Here is a 22169-nt window from a genome sequence, read left to right on the forward strand (position 1 = left end):
AGTCATATATATTGCAACAAAGTAGGAACGGTAAAATAAATTCATTGTGTAAAAGCAAAGGCTACATGTGAGCAGTCAAGCACTCACAGAAACATCACAAATACTAACAGGCTCCATAGGAATGATATTCTGCACAGTTAGGCTGGTTTGTTTACAGGTGTAGGAAGTTTGCCAGGGGACTATCACCTATAAATAAGCCATGATTTGCTAGTGATGTATGCTAATACAGAAGTGCACGCAGCTATGAAAACTAAAGTGAACAGAAGTGTCATTAAGAAACTATTAGAACCTACAGAAAGGGTGAAGAGCATAGTTAAAATGCCAAAATAAAACTATATTTATATGTGTATTTATCAGCAAAATATGAATAAAGTGATTAAAAGATATCTGAATAAAGTCATTGAGAGTATGCACATTACATACAGCTGAGGAAGTGGTTGCAAGAATTACTTGGGTATTAGATGCAAACCAGGGCTTGTAGCAGGGAAAAGAGGAGGAGTATGAAACTTTAAACCACGTACAGTTAATATAGCATTAGCAGCAGAGTTCGTAACAGTTAATATAGCATTAGCAGCAGAGTTCGTAACAGTTAATATAGCATTAGCAGCAGAGTTCATAAAAGTTAATAGAGCATTAGCAGCAGAGTTCGTAACAGCTAATATAGCATTAGCAGCAGAGTTCGTAACAGTTAATATAGCATTAGCAGCAGAGTTCATAAAAGTTAATATAGCATTAGCAGCAGAGTTTGTAACAGTTAGTATAGCATTAGCAGCAGAGTTCGTAACAGTTAATATAGCATTAGCAGCAGAGTTCATAAAAGTTAATAGAGCATTAGCAGCAGAGTTCATAACAGCTAATATAGCATTAGCAGCAGAGTTCATAACAGTTAATATAGCATTAGCAGCATAGTTCATAAAAGTTAATATAGCATTAGCAGCAGAGTTTGTAACAGTTAGTATAGCATTAGCAGCAGAGTTCGTAACAGTTAATATAGCATTAGCAGCAGAGTTCGTAACAGTTAATAGAGCATTAGCAGCAGAGTTCGTAACAGTTAATATAGCATTAGCAGCAGAGTTCATAACAGTTAATATAGCATTAGCAGCAGAGTTCATAAAAGTTAATATAGCATTAGCAGCAGAGTTTGTAACAGTTAATATAGCATTAGCAGCAGAGTTCGTAACAGTTAATACAGCATTAGCAGCAGAGTTCGTAACAGTTAATATAGCATTAGCCAGTTAATACAGCATTAGCAGCAGAGTTGGTAACAGCTAATATAGCATTAGCAGCAGAGTTCGTAACAGTTAATATAGCATTAGCAGCAGAGTTCATAACAGTTAATATAGCATTAGCAGCAGAGTTGGTAACAGTTAATATAGCATTAGCAGCAGAGTTCGTAACAGTTAATATAGCATTAGCAGCAGAGTTCATAACAGTTAATATAGCATTAGCAGCAGAGTTCGTAACAGTTAATATAACATTAGCAGCAGAGTTGGTAACAGTTAATATAGCATTAGCAGCAGAGTTGGTAACAGTTAATATAACATTAGCAGCAGAGTTGGTAACAGTTAATATAGCATTAGCAGCAGAGTTCGTAACAGTTAATATAGCATTAGCAGCAGAGTTCGTAACAGTTAATATAGCATTAGCAGCAGAGTTCGTAACAGTTAATATAGCATTAGCAGCAGAGTTCATAACAGTTAATATAGCATTAGCAGCAGAGTTTGTAACAGTTAATATAGCATTAGCAGCAGAGTTTGTAACAGTTAATATAGCATTAGCAGCAGAGTTCGTAGACTTCCTTTCATTTTTTACCATTGGCAGAGAGATTCCAAAGGGCTCTTGGAGAAGTAACTGAATGCTTGGGAAATATCCTAAACATAATTAAGGATCCAGTATGGAAACAGACAGACAAACAACACACCCAGGAACTGAACCCATGACTAAATAGAGAAGATGTTGCAATTTCAGGTTAAATAAGGTCAGATTTATACGGGCCATATTCTTATGTCAGAGGGAATGAAGCCTTACACAGAATGGATCTGAGCAGCTGGACAAGTCTAAAGACAGAGGACAGGAGATATTACTGAGGTTTATAGGAAGGATACAAATATCTTACAAAGTTTGTTCCTAATACATACGAGGTAAACCTGCATCTAACAAAAAAACTACTAGTACAAAACGTAGTCTTGGAATATAACGATGGACAGGGAAGGAGTGCTGGTATAAGCTAGTTTAAATGCTGCAGCATTAGAGTACAATAATATGACTATGCCAAGTTTGCTGCAGTTAGATGACAGCTAGAATGGAATAAGAGCTGTGGTCCCACAAGAGAATGGAGTGGATGCATCTGGTCCCACAAAAGAATGGAGTAGATGCATCTGGTCCCACAAGAGAATGGAGTGGATGCATCTGGTCCCACAAAAGAATGGAGTAGATGCATCTGGTCCCACAAGAGACTGGAGTGGATGCATCTGGTCCCACAAGAGAATGGAGCGGATGCATCTGGTCCCACAAGAGAATGGAGTGGATGCATCTGGTCCCACAAGAGAATGGAGTAGATGCATCTGGTCCCACAAGAGAATGGAGCGGATGCATCCAGTCCCACAAAAGAATGGAGTGGATGCATCTGTTTACACAAGAAAATGGAGCAGATGCATCTGGTCCCACAAAAGAATGGAGCAGATGCATCTGGTCCCACAAGGGAATTGAGCGGATGCATCTGGTCCCACAAGAGAATGGAACGGATGCATCTGGTCCCACAAGAGAATGGAGCAGATGCATCTGATCCCACAAGAGAATGGAGAGGATGCATCTGGTCCCACAAGAGAATGGAGTAGATGCATCTGGTTCCACAAGATAATGGAGTGGATGTTTCTGGCTCCACAAGATAATGGAGTGGATGCATCTGGCCCCACAAGAGAATGGAGCGGATGAATCTGGTCCCACAAGAGAATGGAGTAGATGCATCTGGTCCCACAAAAGAATGGAGCGGATGCATCTGGTCCCGCAAGAGAATGGAGCAGATGCATCTGGTCCTGCAAGAGAATGGAGTGGATGCATTTGGATAGATAGCATTGACAATGTGATAAAGTGATAGAAATTGGATTGGTAGCAACACCATAACAAGGGCACTATCAAGACAACAAATATTTTAAACACACAGCAGCAGTACACAAGTACTGTACAAGTGCAGGGCCAGAATAAAGTCAAAAGTAAAAAAAATACACAACTGGCCAGTACAATTAGGGTGAACCACCAATAACTATTTATTGTAACATCAATAAACAGAGAAATGCTCCAGAATATTACAAACTGGTTTTGGCAAAAGCCTTCTTCAGTGGAAACACAAGCAAAGATGAAAATACCATGCACGGCAACACTTAAATACACCAAACAAGACACACACATCCTCACCACCTTTCACCAATTATAACACACATTTAAACCTGGAGGGAACAATGCCCCTAGTTTAATTATCCAAAACTTTTCTTTGTTATTCAATATATTGTGCCAACCTAGTCTATTGCTTCTTCTAACCATAATACGATCAATACATGTAAATCTAAACTTAGCAGTAGGATGTTGTAACATGTCTATATAAAGCATTAGAAATTCTTAGACAATAAATGTCACTAAAATGTTCAGAAATACAGATCTTAAATTGTCTAGAAGTTTGTCCTACATAAAATGCAGAACACTGACATTCAACTAAATAAATCACCCATTCTGAAATACAGTTGACAAAACACTTAATAGATGTGTTAGCAGACCAAACATTGTTTAAATTTTATAACATGTTGGCAGGTTTAGCACTCACCTCACCCCCCCTTATTACCAATGGAGGGATGGAATCAGCACCAAAGGGAGAGTAGTATTGCTGGAGTACGTTCATATGGTGGGGCATTTATTTACAAAATCTCACCAAGATGAAACTGCTATATAGTCTGTGTTTTATATATCATGGAGAAAAGGAGGGCAAAAAGTAAAAAGAAGAAGACATGGGGCCTTAGCCCCAGGATAAAAGTCCCTACTACTAATGAATGGTCTGGTGCCACAACTGGGAAAAAAGGAGTGTGGAATCTAAGACCACAGAAACATTTCTACCACAGGACTAGGCCACGCTGAGGGTGAAGATGACATCTCTGTGGTAGGAGTAGGAGGAAGGCGTAGTCCACAAGAAAAAAATATATATATACATATATATATATATATATATATATATATATATATATATATATATATATATATATGTATATATATATATAAAATAGCTCAAGGAAAAGGCAGAGAGTGGTGTTCATAGTCCTGGGTTTCTCATTTGCGTGGTAGTTAGCTATGAATAGCACCACTGCACCGAAAAGCAAATACAGTAATCACAGGTTAGTCATGGTGATTAAATAAATGTGAAGCCAATTTAAGAATCACACCCTGACATGCAAAAGTGTAAACAAGGTGAAGTTAATCATTAATACATGAGAAGGACCATGTTAAGCCTTAGGCTTTGTTTAATTTCATACATAGTTAGATATTGAGGGTGAACATGGCCATGTGCAGTCACTCTAGGAAGAGTTAACATAAATGGCAGACAGCGCAGCTTTTATTACTAATATTTTTTTTAAAAAATAAAGGCATTTAATATGTTTTATAAAGAAATATTATGTGGATACCCTGACTGGTTTCATAAAAGAATGCAAAGGGGGAGATAGGAATGACTGAAAAAGTGAAAACATAACAAAGACGGGAACACAGAAGGAAAACAAAACATAACAAAGAGGGGAACACAGAAGGAAAACAAAACATAACAAACAGGGGAAGACAGAAGGAAAACAAAACATAACAAAGAGGGGAAGACAGAAGGAAAACAAAACATAACAAAGAGGGGAAAACAGAAGGAAAACTAAGCATAACAAAGACAGGAACACAGAAGGAAAACAAAACATAACAAAGACAGGAACACAGCCGGAAAACAAAACATAACAAAGAGGGGAACACAGAAGCAAAACATAACAAAGAGGGGAACACAGAAGGAAAACAAAACATAACAAAGATGGGAACACAGATGGAAAACAAAACATAACAAAGAGGAGAACACAGAAGGAAAACAAAACATAAAGAGGGGAACACAGAAGGAAAACAAAACATAACAAAGAGGGGAATACAGAAGGAAAACAAAACATAATAAAGAGGGGAACACAGAAGGGAAAAACATAACAAAGAGGGGAACACAGAAGGAAAACAAAACATAAAGAGGGGAACACAGAAGGAAAACAAAACATAACAAAGAGGGGAATACAGAAGGAAAACAAAACATAATAAAGAGGGGAACACAGAAGGAAAACAAAACATAACAAAGAGGGGAACACAGAAGCAAAACATAACAAAGAGGGGAACACAGAAGGAAAACAAAACATAACAAAGAGGGGAACAGAAGGAAAACAAAACATAAAAAAGAGGGGAACACAGAAGGAAAACAAAACATAACAAAGAGGGGAACACAGAAGGAAAACAAAACATAACAAAGATGGGAACACAGAAGGAAAACAAAACATAACAAAGAGGAGAACACAGAAGGAAAACAAAACATAAAGAGGGGAACACAGAAGGAAAACAAAACATAACAAAGAGGGGAATACAGAAGGAAAACAAAACATAATAAAGAGGGGAACACAGAAGGAAAACAAAACATAACAAAGAGGGGAACACAGAAGCAAAACATAACAAAGAGGGGAACACAGAAGGAAAACAAAACATAACAAAGAGGGGAACAGAAGGAAAACAAAACATAACAAAGAGGGGAACAGAAGGAAAACAAAACATAACAAAGAGGGGAACACAGAAGGAAAACAAAACATAACAAAGAAAGGAACACAGAAGCAAAACATAACAAAGAGGGGAACACAGAAGGAAAACAAAACATAAAGAGAGGAACACAGAAGGAAAACAAAACATAATAAAGAGAGGAACACAGAAGGAAAACAAAACATAAAAAAGAGGGGAACACAGAAGCAAAACATAACAAAGAGAGGAACACAGAAGGAAAACAAAACATAACAAAGAGGGGAACAGAAGGAAAACAAAACATAACAAAGAGGGGAACACAGAAGGAAAACAAAATATAACAAAGAGGGGAACACAGAAGGAAAACAAAACATAATAAAGAGGGGAACACAGAAGGAAAACAAAACATAAAGAGGGGAACACAGAAGGAAAACAAAACCTAAAGAGGGGAACACAGAAGGAAAACAAAACATAACAAAAGGGAACACAGAAGGAAAACAAAACATAACAAAGAGGGGAACACAGAAGGAAAACAAAACATAATAAAGAGGGGAACACAGAAGGAAAACAAAACATAACAAAGAGGGGAACACAGAAGCAAAACATAACAAAGAGGGGAACACAGAAGGAAAACAAAACATAACAAAGAGGGAAACAGAAGGAAAACAAAACATAAAAAAGAGGGGAACACAGAAGGAAAACAAAACATAACAAAGAGGGGAACACAGAAGGAAAACAAAACATAACAAAGAGGGGAACACAGAAGCAAAACATAACAAAGAGGGGAACACAGAAGGAAAACAAAACATAAAGAGAGGAACACAGAAGGAAAACAAAACATAATAAAGAGAGGAACACAGAAGGAAAACAAAACATAACAAAGAGGGGAACACAGAAGCAAAACATAACAAAGAGAGGAACACAGAAGGAAAACAAAACATAACAAAGAGGGGAACAGAAGGAAAACAAAACATAACAAAGAGGGGAACACAGAAGGAAAACAAAACATAACAAAGAGGGGAACACAGAAGGAAAACAAAACATAATAAAGAGGGGAACACAGAAGGAAAACAAAACATAAAGAGGGGAACACAGAAGGAAAACAAAACCTAAAGAGGGGAACACAGAAGGAAAACAAAACATAACAAAGGGGAACACAGAAGGAAAACAAAACATAACAAAGAGGGGAACACAGAAGGAAAACAAAACATAACAAAGAGGGGAACACAGAAGGAAAACGAAGCATAACAAAGAGGGGAACACAGAAGGAAAACAAAACATAACAAAGAGGGGAGCACAGAAGGAAAACATCAAGAGGGTTGTGCTGGAGGAGGTAGGAAAGAGGGGTACTATCTTTTTGTTGTGGGATGGACCCACTATTTTTTACATATTTTTATGTAGAGGGTAGTGGGGTGGGAAGTAGGTAAGGTGGTGCAGGATAGAGGAATAGGCAAGGGGGGGGTGAACTGAAATCCAGCCCAATGACTGCCCACTATCCACAATACCTTAAATGTTTCTACTGCCTGATGGTGTTGCAGTAGAGGATCCTGATGTTGAGAGGGCAGGGCTCCGTGATGGCATGGTAGTTATCACTGACTGGGACAATATCTCTTCTACCCACTGAAGAGAATCCTTGGTTAACTGAAGGCGTCTGTGTACTACTTGCTCCATCATGTCTTCAACTAAGTCCTGAAGCCCATGTTCAGTGAGGCCTGCCAGGCTGACACCACCATGACCTTGTGAGGACATCTCTGGATGGGCATAGCGTGAATGTTCCCTAACCTGGGAGGCATGCAGCTGGACTGCTTCGAAGGATTCTGGATCTGTAGAAAAATGAGCAAACATGGCAGGGAAAGAAAATAAAGAAGGAAGCAGGAATGCATAATTAAATTAAGGAAAAGAGAGAAAATGGGGACGAGACAGAAAAGAAATGCAGACCGTAATTTATCACATGATGTTGCACATTATTCAAATATTATCAGTGAATTACATTTCTATTAAATCTTTATCGAACTAAAACAAAATCTGTGAGAAATACTTATGCATTCATGGGAACAATGAATATATTCCTGTTCTGTTTTGGTTGTTTTTACATTTGCACTCTGCTGATGCTAATCAGTTACGTTGGTTTAACATAAGAAATGGTAATACATTTGAAATTTCTGTCTGATATGGATTTGGTTGCAATACTGTACTGAAAATGCTTTAGTCCTTCTATTGTCTTTGCGTATAAATACTCTTGCAGTTATAAGAAGGCATGAAATCAGTTAAAGGCAGAAAACAACATTTATTTGACATTTCTTTTATAAAATGTTAAGGTTTTTATTTGTATTCACTAGCACACTCAATCAGTCTAGCCAGTCTCCTACATTGTTGACTGAAGTTATATTCGCTCTTCTCTTCGGCTGCAGAACAGAATGCAGAGCAACATTCTTGTTTATCTGTCTCAATTTTTTACTTAATATTTCTGATATAACTACAAGTACTACCCTGCAATGTATCGTGGTTCCTGCTGCACTTGCTTTGCATGCATGTTTATTTCTTTAAACATTTATTCACATCTGAATTGTCATACCAATCAAAACAGATTACAGAAAGTAAATAAGACACAAAATGTTAAGACGGCGGATAAAACAAATGAACACAGTAATCAGGACTATTAACAGAAATTCATGTGACATACCAGAAGTAAACGGGATATAATACTGTACAGCTAAATAAATAACAGATAAAGTCTTACCCACAAAAACTCAGAGCAATAAGGGAAGGGAAGGGAATAAATAAATGAATAAGTAATCAAATGTCCTCATGGAAGTATCGAATAGAGCAATTTATAAAGCAATTAAAACAGGAAGTCTCATTGTTGGAAAACTACTGAAGAGGTAACAGATCAACAAAAATACTTACAAAAGATAGACGTGATAAAAGCAGCATGCAGTATCAGAACGGACTAGAATCTAGCATACATTACTGCAAATAATAAACTAAAGATATCAGCATAGGTGGAAACACTTAGAAGATACACAGATAAATATAAAGGAAAAGTACAAAATAAGCAATTCACTGATGACCCAAAAACATTTTATACAGAAACGAGAAACAAAACAAAAGCAATAGAAATACCACAAAAAAAGAAGAAATATTAGCATTTTGTAGAAATATTTATAAAGACCCTGTGAAACATAGCAAATATGCTGAATGGATAGAAAAAGTAAAGTCCAAGTAAAACTTCAAAAAATAATCTAGACTAAAAGTAAAAGTAACAGTTTGCTTAAGTGAGTTTAATGAATAGTGATTCGATGAATAGACTATTCGACAAAATGATATAGACCCCATGGTTGTAATTTGGCATCCAAGTGTAAACACTTCTAATCTTATTTTTGTAGATGACTTAAAACTGTATAGTTCATCAGATGAGGACTTCAAAACACAAAGGCAAATGGTTAGAGCTTTCTCAGATGATATAAGAATGTAATTTTGTCTTGACAAATATGTGAAGCAACATTTAAAGCAGGGACACTGCAGCACCAGGAAAATATCAGTCTGGGACAGGAATGTGAGATAAAGGAACTTGAACAGGAAGGAGTGTATAAATATTTAGGAATTGATGAAGGGTTGACAATAAAACATGAAGAAATCCAAGCAAAACTCAGTAAGGACTACTTCAGAAACTACGACTTATATTGAAAACAGTCCTGACATCTAGGAACAAAGTCCAAGCTTATAAACCACTTTGATCTTCTTGTTTTAACTTACAGTTTTGGTATGATTTACTTGCCACAAAAGGTATTGGATAAGTTGGACAGAAAAACAAGAAAATGTTTCACACTAATCAACTGATTTATAAAAATCAGTGTATACCAAGAAATATTCCTCATTCTGAAGAAGGCATGGGTCATCTCAAAAATGATTACATGTATAGATATGCAATCATGGGTCTGCATACATATCTGCTGACCTCATAAGACACAAACATAGTGAATATTTTAAAATACGATGATAAGAAGTCTAAGATGACTTTTCTGCTCAGTTTGACAGAAGCAAAGGAAATTAAATCAGAAGCAGACAAAAATCAGTAGCAACTGAATGTGCAAAAAAACAAAAGAAATAATATAGGGAGAAGGATCAGATCATAAGGCAAGAAATGTGGAAAAGGCATAAATGCTGTAGTAAGAACAGAAAACTCCTGGAACAACCTCATGCTGATCAGGATTTGACACAGGAATGGTTAAGAACAGGTGAATTTAAACCAAAAGATGAAAGGATGAAAGGTTAATATTGGCGAACCAGAATATTGGATTATGTTCATGTTGATTTACAAAGTCCACTGAACATGTGGGAGAAACAGACAAATGCAGGGTTTGCAAAACAGAACTGGAAACATTTGCATATCTTGTTGCTGGGTGTGATACACTAATGGCAGAGGGATTGTATACTGAAAGGCGTAACAATGTGGCAAGACTGCTGCATTTGAGATTATGCAAACATTCCAATACTGAAACAGCTGAGAAGTATTGGAAACATGAGCCACAAAGCATTATAGAGAATGATGAAGTTTATATCACATGGGATCACCCATTACCAAAAGTTCAAAAAACAGATGTGAGATACCCAAATAAAGTAGTTCATGAAAAAAGACAAAAGATGCATTGATCATTGAAATTGCTACACCCAGTTATTATATTGTCTTATATACAGAGACACACAAAGTCATAAAATACCTGGATTTGCAGGCAGAAATGAAAGCAGTGTGGAAGAAAGATACCCAGACAGTTCCAATAGTAGTAGGAGCAACGTGTTTTATATACAATAATTTACAGTCATATATGTAGCTCTGTATGAATTACAGAAGGAGTCAGTTCTGGGCACATTACAGATACTACAAAGAACACTTTTGGCTTACATCAAAGACTGAGACAATGCTAATTTCATGAACTTTGATCATACTTTGACTTAGGAATGGGGTTCATTCCCATCATAGAATTCAAAACCCAAAAGACTTGGAGAAATTAAACAGTACATCTCAGACATCCACTTATGTTTCTAAAACAACACACAACCTTTCCAAGTTTCATCCAGAAATGTTCATTACTAACCAATCATCTATTAACTGGAACTTCCTAAAAGTCCTCCCCTTAGTTGATGCTGTAAATGAATCTAGTACAGCTTTCCTGAATATCCCAAACAACCTCACACCTCCAAGAAGGAAGAGGCCGAAAACAAATAATGCCATGTGGCTATCCAAAAGGAGTAGAATGCAGGATATAGAATGCAGGATAGAGAAAAAGCATGGAAGAATGGCAAAAATATAAAACAGCACAATATCTTGAAAACTTCAGAATGGTTTGCAATCATACTAAAAAGCAAATTAATGAAGATAAAAAAAGCTATACTATAATAATTTTCAGAATAATAGTAAACACAACCCTAAAAAATTCTGGACATCCTTTAAAGAAATATTGCATCCCAGCCATAAATTCAACCCAAACCCTTTCCCAATAACTCATCATCAAAACCACAATACAATTGAACTCTTATTTTATAGATAGTATAGCATCTCTAACTATTGATTTCTCAACATTTAATCCTAACCCTGCCCAAATAGCCACACCCACTTTCACTTTCAAACCTGTGCCCAAATCCTATCTAAGACTACTGTTAAACAAACTCAAACCATACTCTACTTCAGCTGATGACCTTCCAAGTGAGCACCTTCAAAGAGCAGCCAATAGCACTGCCTATCCTGTCTCAATCCTTATAAATAGGTCAGTCCAGAAATCCCATGTTCCCATTCACTGGAAAAGTCACACATTATCCATTTGCACAAAGGAGGAAATTTAATAGACATTATTAAGTTTAGACCTATAGCAATCTTATCCCACCTCCCTAAAATACTTCAAAAACAATAACAAAACTATCTACTCTTGGAAGTACCCATATCCCCAACACAACAAGGCTTCCAACCTTCCTATAGTACTACACTGCATTTCTAAGCTATATAGATACTGTCAATAAAGCTAGAGATAGTTGCAAACTGGTGTCCTCTATTTTCAGACTTGTCTAAAGCTTTTGATACAGTTTGTCACAGCAAAATTCTACTTCAAATGTTCTCTCAGCCATCCTTTCATGGTTCAAAAGCTACCTATCCAAAAAGTATCAGTGAATAAAATGGCACTCCATGCTCTCTCAATATCTCTCAGTCACCACCAGTGTACCACAGGGCCCTGTCCTTGGTCCCTTCCTCTTTAACATTCTTACCAACACCCTCCACACATCCACACAACAGGCCTGCCTAATACAGTATGCGGATGACTCCACACCCATCTGACAGCATGGCACACCTCCAAAAAATTACTCAGAAAGCCAGTGAGTTAAACATGGCTTTGTAACTAACAATTCATGCTCAACCCTAAAAAAAACAAAGTACTACTTGCCCCCCAACCCATCTCCCATGAAAAAGAAACATCCACATTCATGATAATACAACTATTGAAATCACTTCTTATAGCAAATTATTAGGGATGATAGTGAATGATAATCTTACATTTGACTTCCATATACAAAATTGCATAAGAAAAACTCATCAAAAGCTATGGATGTGCTTTATAGATCCAAACACTTTCTCCCCAGTATAACTAAAACTACACTTGCCACTACCTATCTCCTCCCCGCTCTTCTTTATGGTGCTGCCATCCTTACTAACCTCCAGGCATCACAAAAATCAAAACTTGAACAATGTTATAACAAAGTAGCTACATTTCCAGAAAATACCCCTTTCAGAACCCACCACTGTATAGCACTAAAAAGCCTAAATTGGTTAGAACTACCCCATCAACTAACATGCACACAGCGTCTTACCACCTATAAAATTATTCAGAATCCATCTGCTTGCCCAGCACTAAATAACATTCTACTAGCTGATCACTATGATCCAGTGACCAAAAACTCCCATGTGTCCACAAACCTATCAAATCTGCTGGCATACCACTCAACTGTCTAGATTTTTACAGAGTGTCCAGATATTTGCCTCATATTTATGATCTGTTCCTCATAAGATGTGTGATTTTCTGGTAAATCAGGGAGGGCTGAATTCATTAAATAACGACAGATATTTATTTATTTAACATTAAGTCCGACTAGGTTCCACAGATCCTGTTTTCAGTGGAGGCCCGGGGAGAAATGCTCCAGAAGCATGTCTTTAGAATGTGGGAAAAAACCGGAGTACCAGGAGGAAACCCACGCGAATGCAGGGAGAACATGCAAACTCCACACAGAAGGAACCCCAGCCGAGAATCGAACCAGAGAATCTCTTGCTGTGAGGCGACAGTGTTAACCGCTGCACCACTGCACTGACATTTGTGCTTCAGTTTTTATATCCTTCAGAAAATGCATGACAACACAAAACATTTACCCTAGCATCTTTCTAGGTTTATAAAAGTAACATTTAAAACTTGTCCCTATTTTTGGAAACTTGTCCCCCCATAATTTTTGGCTATGTCCAGATTTTTTATGTTAAAAAGTTGAGAGGTATGTCTGCTGGGCATTGTCCGTACTCACTCACACCACTTTGCTAAGGGCTGGAACTCCTTGTCTGTATCCATCAGGATAACAGTCTCCTTATTATGTTTTAAACCCATTCTGAAAGACTTCCTAGCCAAAAGCTGGCTCTGTTCTTTCTCAACACCAGGATAATTATAGCTCTAAATGTGACCAGTACCTATTCATACCTTGCATGTCTTTAATCTCCCTTCTTCAATCACTTCCTTACTTCTCTCAATGTCTTTCCCCTTGGCTTTCTCTATAAATGTATGATAAGCCTGCTTTTCTCTCACTTCATATTGCAATTCCTGTTTGTATTATACTAATTTTGGATCCAGTATAGATTGCATACTGGATTTTTCTGAGACATCGAGGGATACCATGGAATTCTCTTTTTGTATTATACTAACAAATCTTTAGTTTCTCTATAAGCTGGCTAAAATTTCTTTAATTTTTAAATCATTGTCATATTACTTAAATCTATTTTTAACTAATGTTTTCATATTATATTTAATGTGGTGCAATTATTTAAACTGTAGTTGTTTTTTGTATTATTTTTAAAGACTGTAAAATTATTATTCTTAAAATGTTTTGTAATACATTGGAGCTTTTCTCTCTGGGCCTCCACTGAAAATAGGTTCCTACCCAGCTGGACTTTCCCGGTAATCAAATGCCATTAAATAAATATTCTTCATGATAACAATGTGTGCTTGGAATGTGTAAAGATGCAAGGGGAATTGTTTAGAACTCTCAACACAAGTTATACAATTAGTTGTTTGTTGCTCATTTAATTGACTCTACAACCTCCGCTGCATTCCCCCAAACTACACACTGGCTAGGGTGTGGTACCTGACTGAGTTCAGCTGTCTTGTATGTATGGCTGATATTGTTTAAGAAATAATTGTCTTATACAATTATCATACTGATAAATATTCTCTGTCCTACACAAAATAATTTCTTTACAAAAACTGTCTGCATGCATTTCAAGTACCATCTAAGGTAATACCTGCTGTACATGTAATTGTGTGTGTGTGTGTGTGTGTGTGTGTGTGTGTGTGTGTGTGTGTGTGTGTGTGTGTGTGTATAAATACACAGCTAATGGAGTTTGACTTTATTGGCCTGAATGTAAAACTTAAAAAGTAAATAAAAAGGTAAAAAATTAATGGACAGTCAGAAGCCATGTAGCTAAAACACCTGATATCCTTATAGGGTAATTTGCATATATCCCATGGGCCTCCACTACAGGAGCTATAAGGTATCACACAATGATAACTTTAGCTTAGCTGGGTTTTTCTTGGAGTTTTTGCTGAATGGTTTATCTGTGTATCCTTTTCACTCTTTGTTTTGGATGTTATGTGGAATATTTTGCAGGCACCTTTATCTCTGCATCAGTTAGGTTTAAAGACCCTGTGTTTCTGAAGAATATTCAAACTATCCACTTATGCTTTGCTAATAAGGTTATTAAAATGTCTGAAACATGCATGTCCACAGCTGGTGAGGTTTGGTTTTAACTGGCCTGCATGTGAGACTCATAAAGTAAAAACATGTCATGGACATTCAGAAGCCATATAGCTAAAACATGTGATGCCCTTCAGAGATTGTTTGCTTATATCCCATGTGCATTCGCTACAGGAGGTGTAAGGCATCACACAGTAAATATTGATCCTATGTGAATGTACTCTAAATACATATGTAATTGTAATGAGTTCCCCTATAGGTATTCTAGGGGAAAATTCTTCGCAAGCATTAGTTTCTCAAAGTAAAATATTTAGAGGATCATAATGTCAATCAGTTTTCCATTGGAAATCACTGCCTGTGCAATCTCTATCTGTGCACCTGGGGAGGTTTCTCTCTGTTTTCAATTGTTGCAGCTATGGAGTTTGTATATACAAGTTTGGGAAGTATGCATGTTTTGCCTTTCACATCAGGTCGGCAGATGGACTTACTCCCTACCCAGCATAAAAAAAAAAAAACTTAAAGTCATCTTTTTCACCATCTATGTTCCAGGCATTATTTTTGATCATTGACTTTTTCTTTGTACATATGGTGATTGTTATTTTCTTTGTAAATATATTGATCCTTTATAAATATGCTCTGAATCCCTTCTGTAAACACATTTATTGTGTTTTGGCAACCTACAGCTGGAATGTATAAAATGCAAACTGCTTTTCTGTTTGTGAAGTTATTGATCATGGGTAAATTTACTCAGTCTTTGCATTCTAGTATAATATTGATCTTTCAAACTGTGTTGTAGAAGTACTCATCTGTGCATAATTTGTATATATCATTACTCATTTAATTTGTGTTATTTTTTGCTGTATCTCAGTCTATAATTGTTTGTACTGCCTTGTGGGCTAGATTGTGGCTAAACAGGTCTCTGCACAACCCAACCCAAATAGTCAATTAATAACTAAAATAAAACAAATATTAATCTTTTTTGCACCATCCTAAAAAGATGCACTCCAAGCTTGCTTTTTATTAAGTACACATGGACATCAGGTAAAGGATTTGATTTTTTAAGTAATAGCTGTGGATTACTGATATTTAAACATTTCAGTGTTAGAAAACTGAAATAAGGAATAAATCCTGTGTTAAAAGTAATATATTCCTGTACGTTTGTTTTATTTTAGGATAATCGGTTGTTAGGCAGAATATGAATTCCATTGTGTCTTCTGAGAATGTATATCTACAGGGGTTAACAATCAAGAATATTAAAGTAATCCCTTGTCATAGTTAATTGATTAATATCCATTTTTAATGAAGGATGCAGTTCTTATGCTATGCAATAGTAATACTTCCTGAGCAGATGAAATGATAATACGTTTGTTTTAATGGTATGAAATAAGACAATGTACAGTCTGTGTAATGGCAAGAGATTGAGTTGCATTGTATGTAGGAATTTCATTTTGACATTATCTGCATTATTTGTGAAACAAATGCTATTTGTGACTAATAATATTTTATTTTCTCCACAGGGCGTCCTCAGTGCTACACCACTCATCTTTATAGTTCCTTCTGCATGTTACCTTAAACTGTCACAGGGACATTGGTACCAAATAGACAAGCTTTTTTCTTGTGTAATTCTCATAGCTGGTCTACTAATTATGACAACTGGCTTGGTGATGACCATTTTAAACCCTCAGGGGTGCAGTCATGGGAAAGAGATGGCATACTGCATGTCATCAAATGTTACAGTAGACAATGGCACTCTACCTTCTTCATCAGCAAGTCAGTCCTCTATATTTACTGGAAATATGCTCTAAACAGCTTTTGGCACAAGGATTATATATCATAAGGCAAGAAGCAGGCATTATGTTGCACATGTGTCATATAGCACATATTATATTCTGTAAAATGTCCTTGGGTTACTTCCTAATTATTACGTAAAACTGGATAATGCAAATGTCACCATCTGACATTAACAGGGACTTAGTAGATATGAGAAAAAGATGAAAACAATCAAGACGGAATTAAAAAGATATCTTCTTACACCAGCAAACAAAGGAAGAGATACATCAGAAACCATCTATGCAACTATGTTATGTTACAACAATATGTTTCTGGGGTCGCAGAAACATGCCTCTTCTATTATGAAAAGTATAGTATGTGTTTATGGCTCAACAAAAGTTTATGATGAGCTTTTGTGCTAAAAAGTGGAAAAATGGGTAATAGTAGGACACACCTATGACAGTTGTTGCAGTTTACTCTGATTTTTATTTCTTGTTCTTGTCTAAGTACATTATGGACTTCCTCATTTTAGTGTTTTTGTGAGTTTCATTAAGGCAAGATGGCATGATAAATAAATACGACTGTTTTATTTATGTTTGTTTGCCTTATACTTGTATTATGAGATGAGCAATAACACTCTTTTATAAAGATTCAAGATACAGTAAATAAAGAGGTCAATATAAAATATAAAATTGAAGAAATAAAACTCTTATATATCATCTTCCTAGAACCAATTCAGAATGTTATTCTTTGTTCTCAGACCTGTGGGGGTTAAGAATAATGTTTTCCTTTAGTCTAAGAAATGAGTGGACTAATATGATATAATACAATAAATTAAGCTGAGCAAGTAACTTATAAGCTTTTATGTCAGTGTGCCATCTCAGCTATCGTTCCTGGATTTAACATGCTCTGTTCATATCCAATATGAGAAGGCAACATCAACTGCTCATTTGAGACTCATGTGGACGTCTGAAATTTATTGGATATCGTACCGAAACATTTTTTCTTTAATATTATTTCTAGATTCTTTTTATTATTGTTTTGTATCTATCAGAAATATGAAAGAAAGAAGTCTACTGCTGACTTAAGGATTTCAGGGACAACCATAGCTCAACTACAATTGTTTTCAGCATTATCTAAAAAGCTTGAAATGCTGTTACTCTGGATTGTAGTATTTTGTAGGTCTAAGGCTTTATCCCAGTCCCTTTAATTTTTATGACATATACACTTCTACTGGAAGAAATCATTAGAAGGTGAGGTTTAAAAGTATATGGCACAGTGATGCCGCCTGTATCCTGGAGCCCTGTTTCACATACCCCAGAGCAGTTTGCATCCTTGTAGAAATGATTATTTTGGAGTTTGCTTTTTTCACCAAGGATTTTTTTTTCAGTCCTTAGGAACTGATAGAACCTTCTTTGGAGAATTATACATTAGTGTATCTTGGAGAAGAATGATGTATCCCTAACAAAACCATCTTCCGTGAACAAGGAAATCCTCAGAATTCTATAGCAATACACTGATTTTCATTTGAGTATCATGCATTCTTTGTACCATGCAAATCTTTTGGCAAGGATTGTCATGTTTACAGCAAATGTTATTTCTGATGTCTAACAGTATATGAAGTACTGTATTGAATTTATTATTTGTATATACATGCTATCACTGGCCGGTGAAGTCCCACTGTTCAGTCTGATTACTTTCTGTCTTATTGTAAAATATAAGTACATAATGCTAATGATAGCACTTCCATTCAGAATCAAATGACAGTTTCAGTTCTGTGCTACAGAGTTCTGATCAGAAACATCCTCTCCACATATACTGTCCACATTTTATTTATTTAGGTAGCTTTGCATGTGGATCTACTTTGGAAGCTCAAACTTTCAAAACTTCGAACTTCATACAGTTGAGACCATAACATCAAAGTTTTGAAAGTTTGAAACTTTAATAAAAAAATGAATAAATTTTTTTTTTTACTTTTATGGAGGGGGGCAAGTTCCCCTGCGCCTCCCCAACACCCCCCTGCTATGAGGAGAATGGTAAATTTCCTGTTCAGCTCTGTACGGCGATCTCTATTTAAACTATTTAAAGTTTCAAAATTTCAATGTTATGGTCTCGACCATTTGAAGTTTGAATTTTTGAAACTTTGAGCTTCCAGAGTAGACCCATGCGTGTATGTATGTTTGCATTTATTTAGTTGCTTCTGTTCTGGACATGTCAGGCTAACATTCCAGTAGATTTTGTTTCAGTTACTTTGCCTTTGCACAACACACTGTGTGAAAAGCTTGCACTACTGATTAAAAAAAAAAATGAAAGGAAAAAGTTGTCTTTGACAGATAATTTCATGCTGAATTTTCTTAGCTCAGTACTGCCAAACACCATGAATGGATTCATAACAAAGGAAATATCACACAGCTTAAGATTCTGCTACTTAAAACAAAATAGCTGCTTGGACTTTGCATGTATTGCAGTATTCATAAACATACATGTACTGGATGCTACATCATACAGACCCAAACAGACCACCTGTATGTCGCTAGAACAACCAATTGAACCTGAGTAGCATTCATTGCATTGGAACGACTCACAGACAGAGCTTCTTATTCATCAAATTTAAGTATGTTCCAGGCTGCAAAGATTTTGTGTACAGCCTTCTGGCTGTGTGTGCATCTTCATCCCTGGGCAGCACTCTGAAGGAGTAGTGGACACGAGAGGGTAACATACACCTGTCATGTCTTCTATCTGTAGTCTAATATGGAATGGTCTGCCCTCAAAACACAATATCATGGCATTCTTACTCTTATAAACATCTGACTGGCATCTTGTCATGCTTTAGAAATTATCGGCTGTGCCTGCACCCCATAAATATCTGGCACACGGCATAAACTATAATTAGAATTCATACATAATCTACTAAGTCATTCCTGCAAGAGCAGATTTTAAAACACAGTGGCACAGAAGGTAGCAGACTTACCTTTGGTGCAGAAAGCTGTGGGTACCATTCCCACACTGGGCAGAGTAATTACAGACACTGCAGTGTAGCATGAGTGGGGTGCTGCACCCCTTAATGTGTCATCCTTCAGATGAGTAGTTAAACTGAGGTCCCATCTGCTTGAGTTGGTGATAGCTCAGGTGGATGTAAAACATCCCATGACACCTATTGAAAAGAGTAGTGGGTTCTTTATTTATATACAAAATATTTACATATATTCAAATATATAAAAATGCAAATCTGTTTACACGCATTCATAATTTGCTTTGCAATCATGCCAACTTTTCATCCCTATTAGACCCCACTCCTTTTTCCATAACCACCAGCTGACTTTACTTAATATTGTTGCTAAAATCCATTTACCATTAAACATAATTTCATTTATTCTTACAGTCCATATAACCCATGTAATATATAACATATTCTTTACTTCTATTCTTATAATATCCATATTTAATCATATCCATGTTTATTTTATCCATTTCATTTATATCTTAAAACAAATCTTCAATAAATAGTTTTCCCCATAAATTTTTCACTCTTTCACATTTCAAAAACAAAACGTTCCATTGTTTCTTCTTCTTGACAATTTGAACATATTCTTTCACTTTTCTTTTTGTGTGGCATATTTTCTTTTACAAGCAATTTATATATTACCAGTCTCCTTAAAAAATCTTGACCATAGGCGCCAGAAGCTGTTGAATACTGGGGGAGGGGAGGTGAAAGGGGCACTTCGTGATCTAAAAAGGGCAATTTTTTTTATAACTATTTGCTACCACAACATAGGTTCACTTGGAGGATATTTTAAGCTTAGCCAATTCCCTTTTGGTGCTTGAATTAACATTTTCTGATAATTGTATATTATCCCTAGTGAGAATAACTGTGATTATATCATAGATAATTTGAGGGGACCCATGTAAGGGATGCAGCATTTAGGAACTGCCTCTATCAATTAGTGGCATGAGGGGCAATCCTGGAGTACATTTTCTATTACCCATCCTTAGATCTGAGTTGCATTTGAATATTGATGGATGAGCTTTGTTTTATTTTTATGGATAGTCTGTTCTGGAACAGGGGTAGCCTCTGTGATGTATATCCATCTCTCCACAACATTCACTTTAGACACCTGGACTGAGAATCTCTGATGCCGTTTGGCTTGATGTTCAGTAGGTCCATCTGTATTAGGTCAAGGATGCCTTGTATGCCAGACATATCACCTCTAAGCACTCTGCAGGATACTGAATATAGTAATAAATCTTTGAGGTGGACCATGCAAGACCTATTGTTTAGGACTTGTATCCTTTTAGTAAGGTATCTCTGAAGGTATTCCACCTGTTACATGGGGCTGGACAGATACATCCTAAAGTGGGCATTATACAAAATGATTGACCTAATGAGAGCTTTGTAAAGGGGGACAACAACATCTCTAGATCTAGTCACAATCAATTTGTTTATAAACTGTGCAATATAGAAAGGCTTTCTTATGACTTTGGACACATGTTGGTCAAAAGTTAGGTCACTGTTCACACAAGTTCTCAAATGCCAAGCAACTGGGTCAGTTCTCGTTGTTATGATTTGACACCAGTTATTATTTGGGACAAACCTTTCTACATGATTGTTAAGTAATTTGGGGATTCGATAACTGCTCCTAGCTTGCAGTCATCTCAAACTTTGCCGGCCAAAGCCCTTTGGTATTTCCTTTTACTTTTGAGATGTATATGCCAAACAGAAAAAGTCTCAGCACCGGCTGGGAGGGTGGCCTAATGGTTAAGGTGTTTGCCTTACAAAGACAAGGTGCAGGGTTTGAGTCTCACAAGGGATAATTGGCTAGGCTTGAAATGTCTCGCAAGGGTAGTTAGCCTAGTACTAATCTATGAACCTATGAACCTGGGGAACTCCCTTGGTGACTGGTCTCTTCCCCTCTTTTGGTCTACTGCATCCTGTGAGCAAGTTGGCAATCCAGCTAGTGATGCAAGTGTTTGCTCCGACATTATTCATCTTTTGTACTACACTTGATTAGGGGATTGTGTCATAAGGCTTGGCCAGGTCAAGGTAATATGGTGTGAACTGTTTTACCTTCATCCATTGCTTTGGTAACAAGAGTAAAGCTTAAAATTTGCCAATGGTTTTAAGCCTTTTACACTTTCCTCTGGGCTGTTTTCAACCACATTTTATGGCCATGCATACATGTATGCATTCTTTAATTCACTTCCTGATTGTATTAAATTATATTCCTTGTATAATACAGCACCACTTGTTAGAATGTGTTTTAAATTTGTAGTTTGGGACAGTCTTCTAGAGAGCAAAGAAACAAAATGTATGAACCAATAATGACAAAACTACCCATTTTAGAACATTTCAACCATAAAAAGCCACTCAAACTTTTGTCATTACAATCCACCAATATCAGTAAATATGCACAATCTCTGCAGAAGTAAAAGACATTTAAATAATTCCACATTAAAGGGATCTATAACTAATAAAGAGGTTGCTTTTAGAAAACAACTTTATATTTCATTGTTTCATCTACAAATAAAGTGGATGTTGCCCTTGAAGAATAAATTGCCTATGTTACATTAAAAATGATAAGCTATTAATATTACAATAGGGAATGGATGGCAAACTGATAAAAGGT

The 22169-nt window shown here is 36.4% G+C and overlaps 1 protein-coding gene across 3 annotated transcripts in view; it reads left to right on the top strand.

The window, feature by feature from the left end:
* Positions 1 to 17138, top strand: part of SLC38A11 (solute carrier family 38 member 11) — a 564244-nt gene extending 547106 nt beyond the window's left edge. For all 3 annotated transcript variants that reach the window (XM_044074824.1, XM_044074825.1, XM_044074826.1), the window contains one exon: positions 16293 to 17138. In XM_044074824.1, coding sequence (XP_043930759.1) covers positions 16293 to 16580 — 288 coding nt within the window. In that variant the 3' untranslated portion in view covers positions 16581 to 17138. The remainder of the gene's footprint in view (positions 1 to 16292) is intronic.
* The last annotated feature ends 5031 nt before the right edge of the window (positions 17139 to 22169 follow it).

This window comes from Protopterus annectens, chromosome 6.part0, assembly GCF_019279795.1.
Source record: "Protopterus annectens isolate FY-2018-M chromosome 6.part0, PAN1.0, whole genome shotgun sequence".
In the NCBI taxonomy this organism is placed as follows: domain Eukaryota; kingdom Metazoa; phylum Chordata; order Ceratodontiformes; family Protopteridae; genus Protopterus; species Protopterus annectens.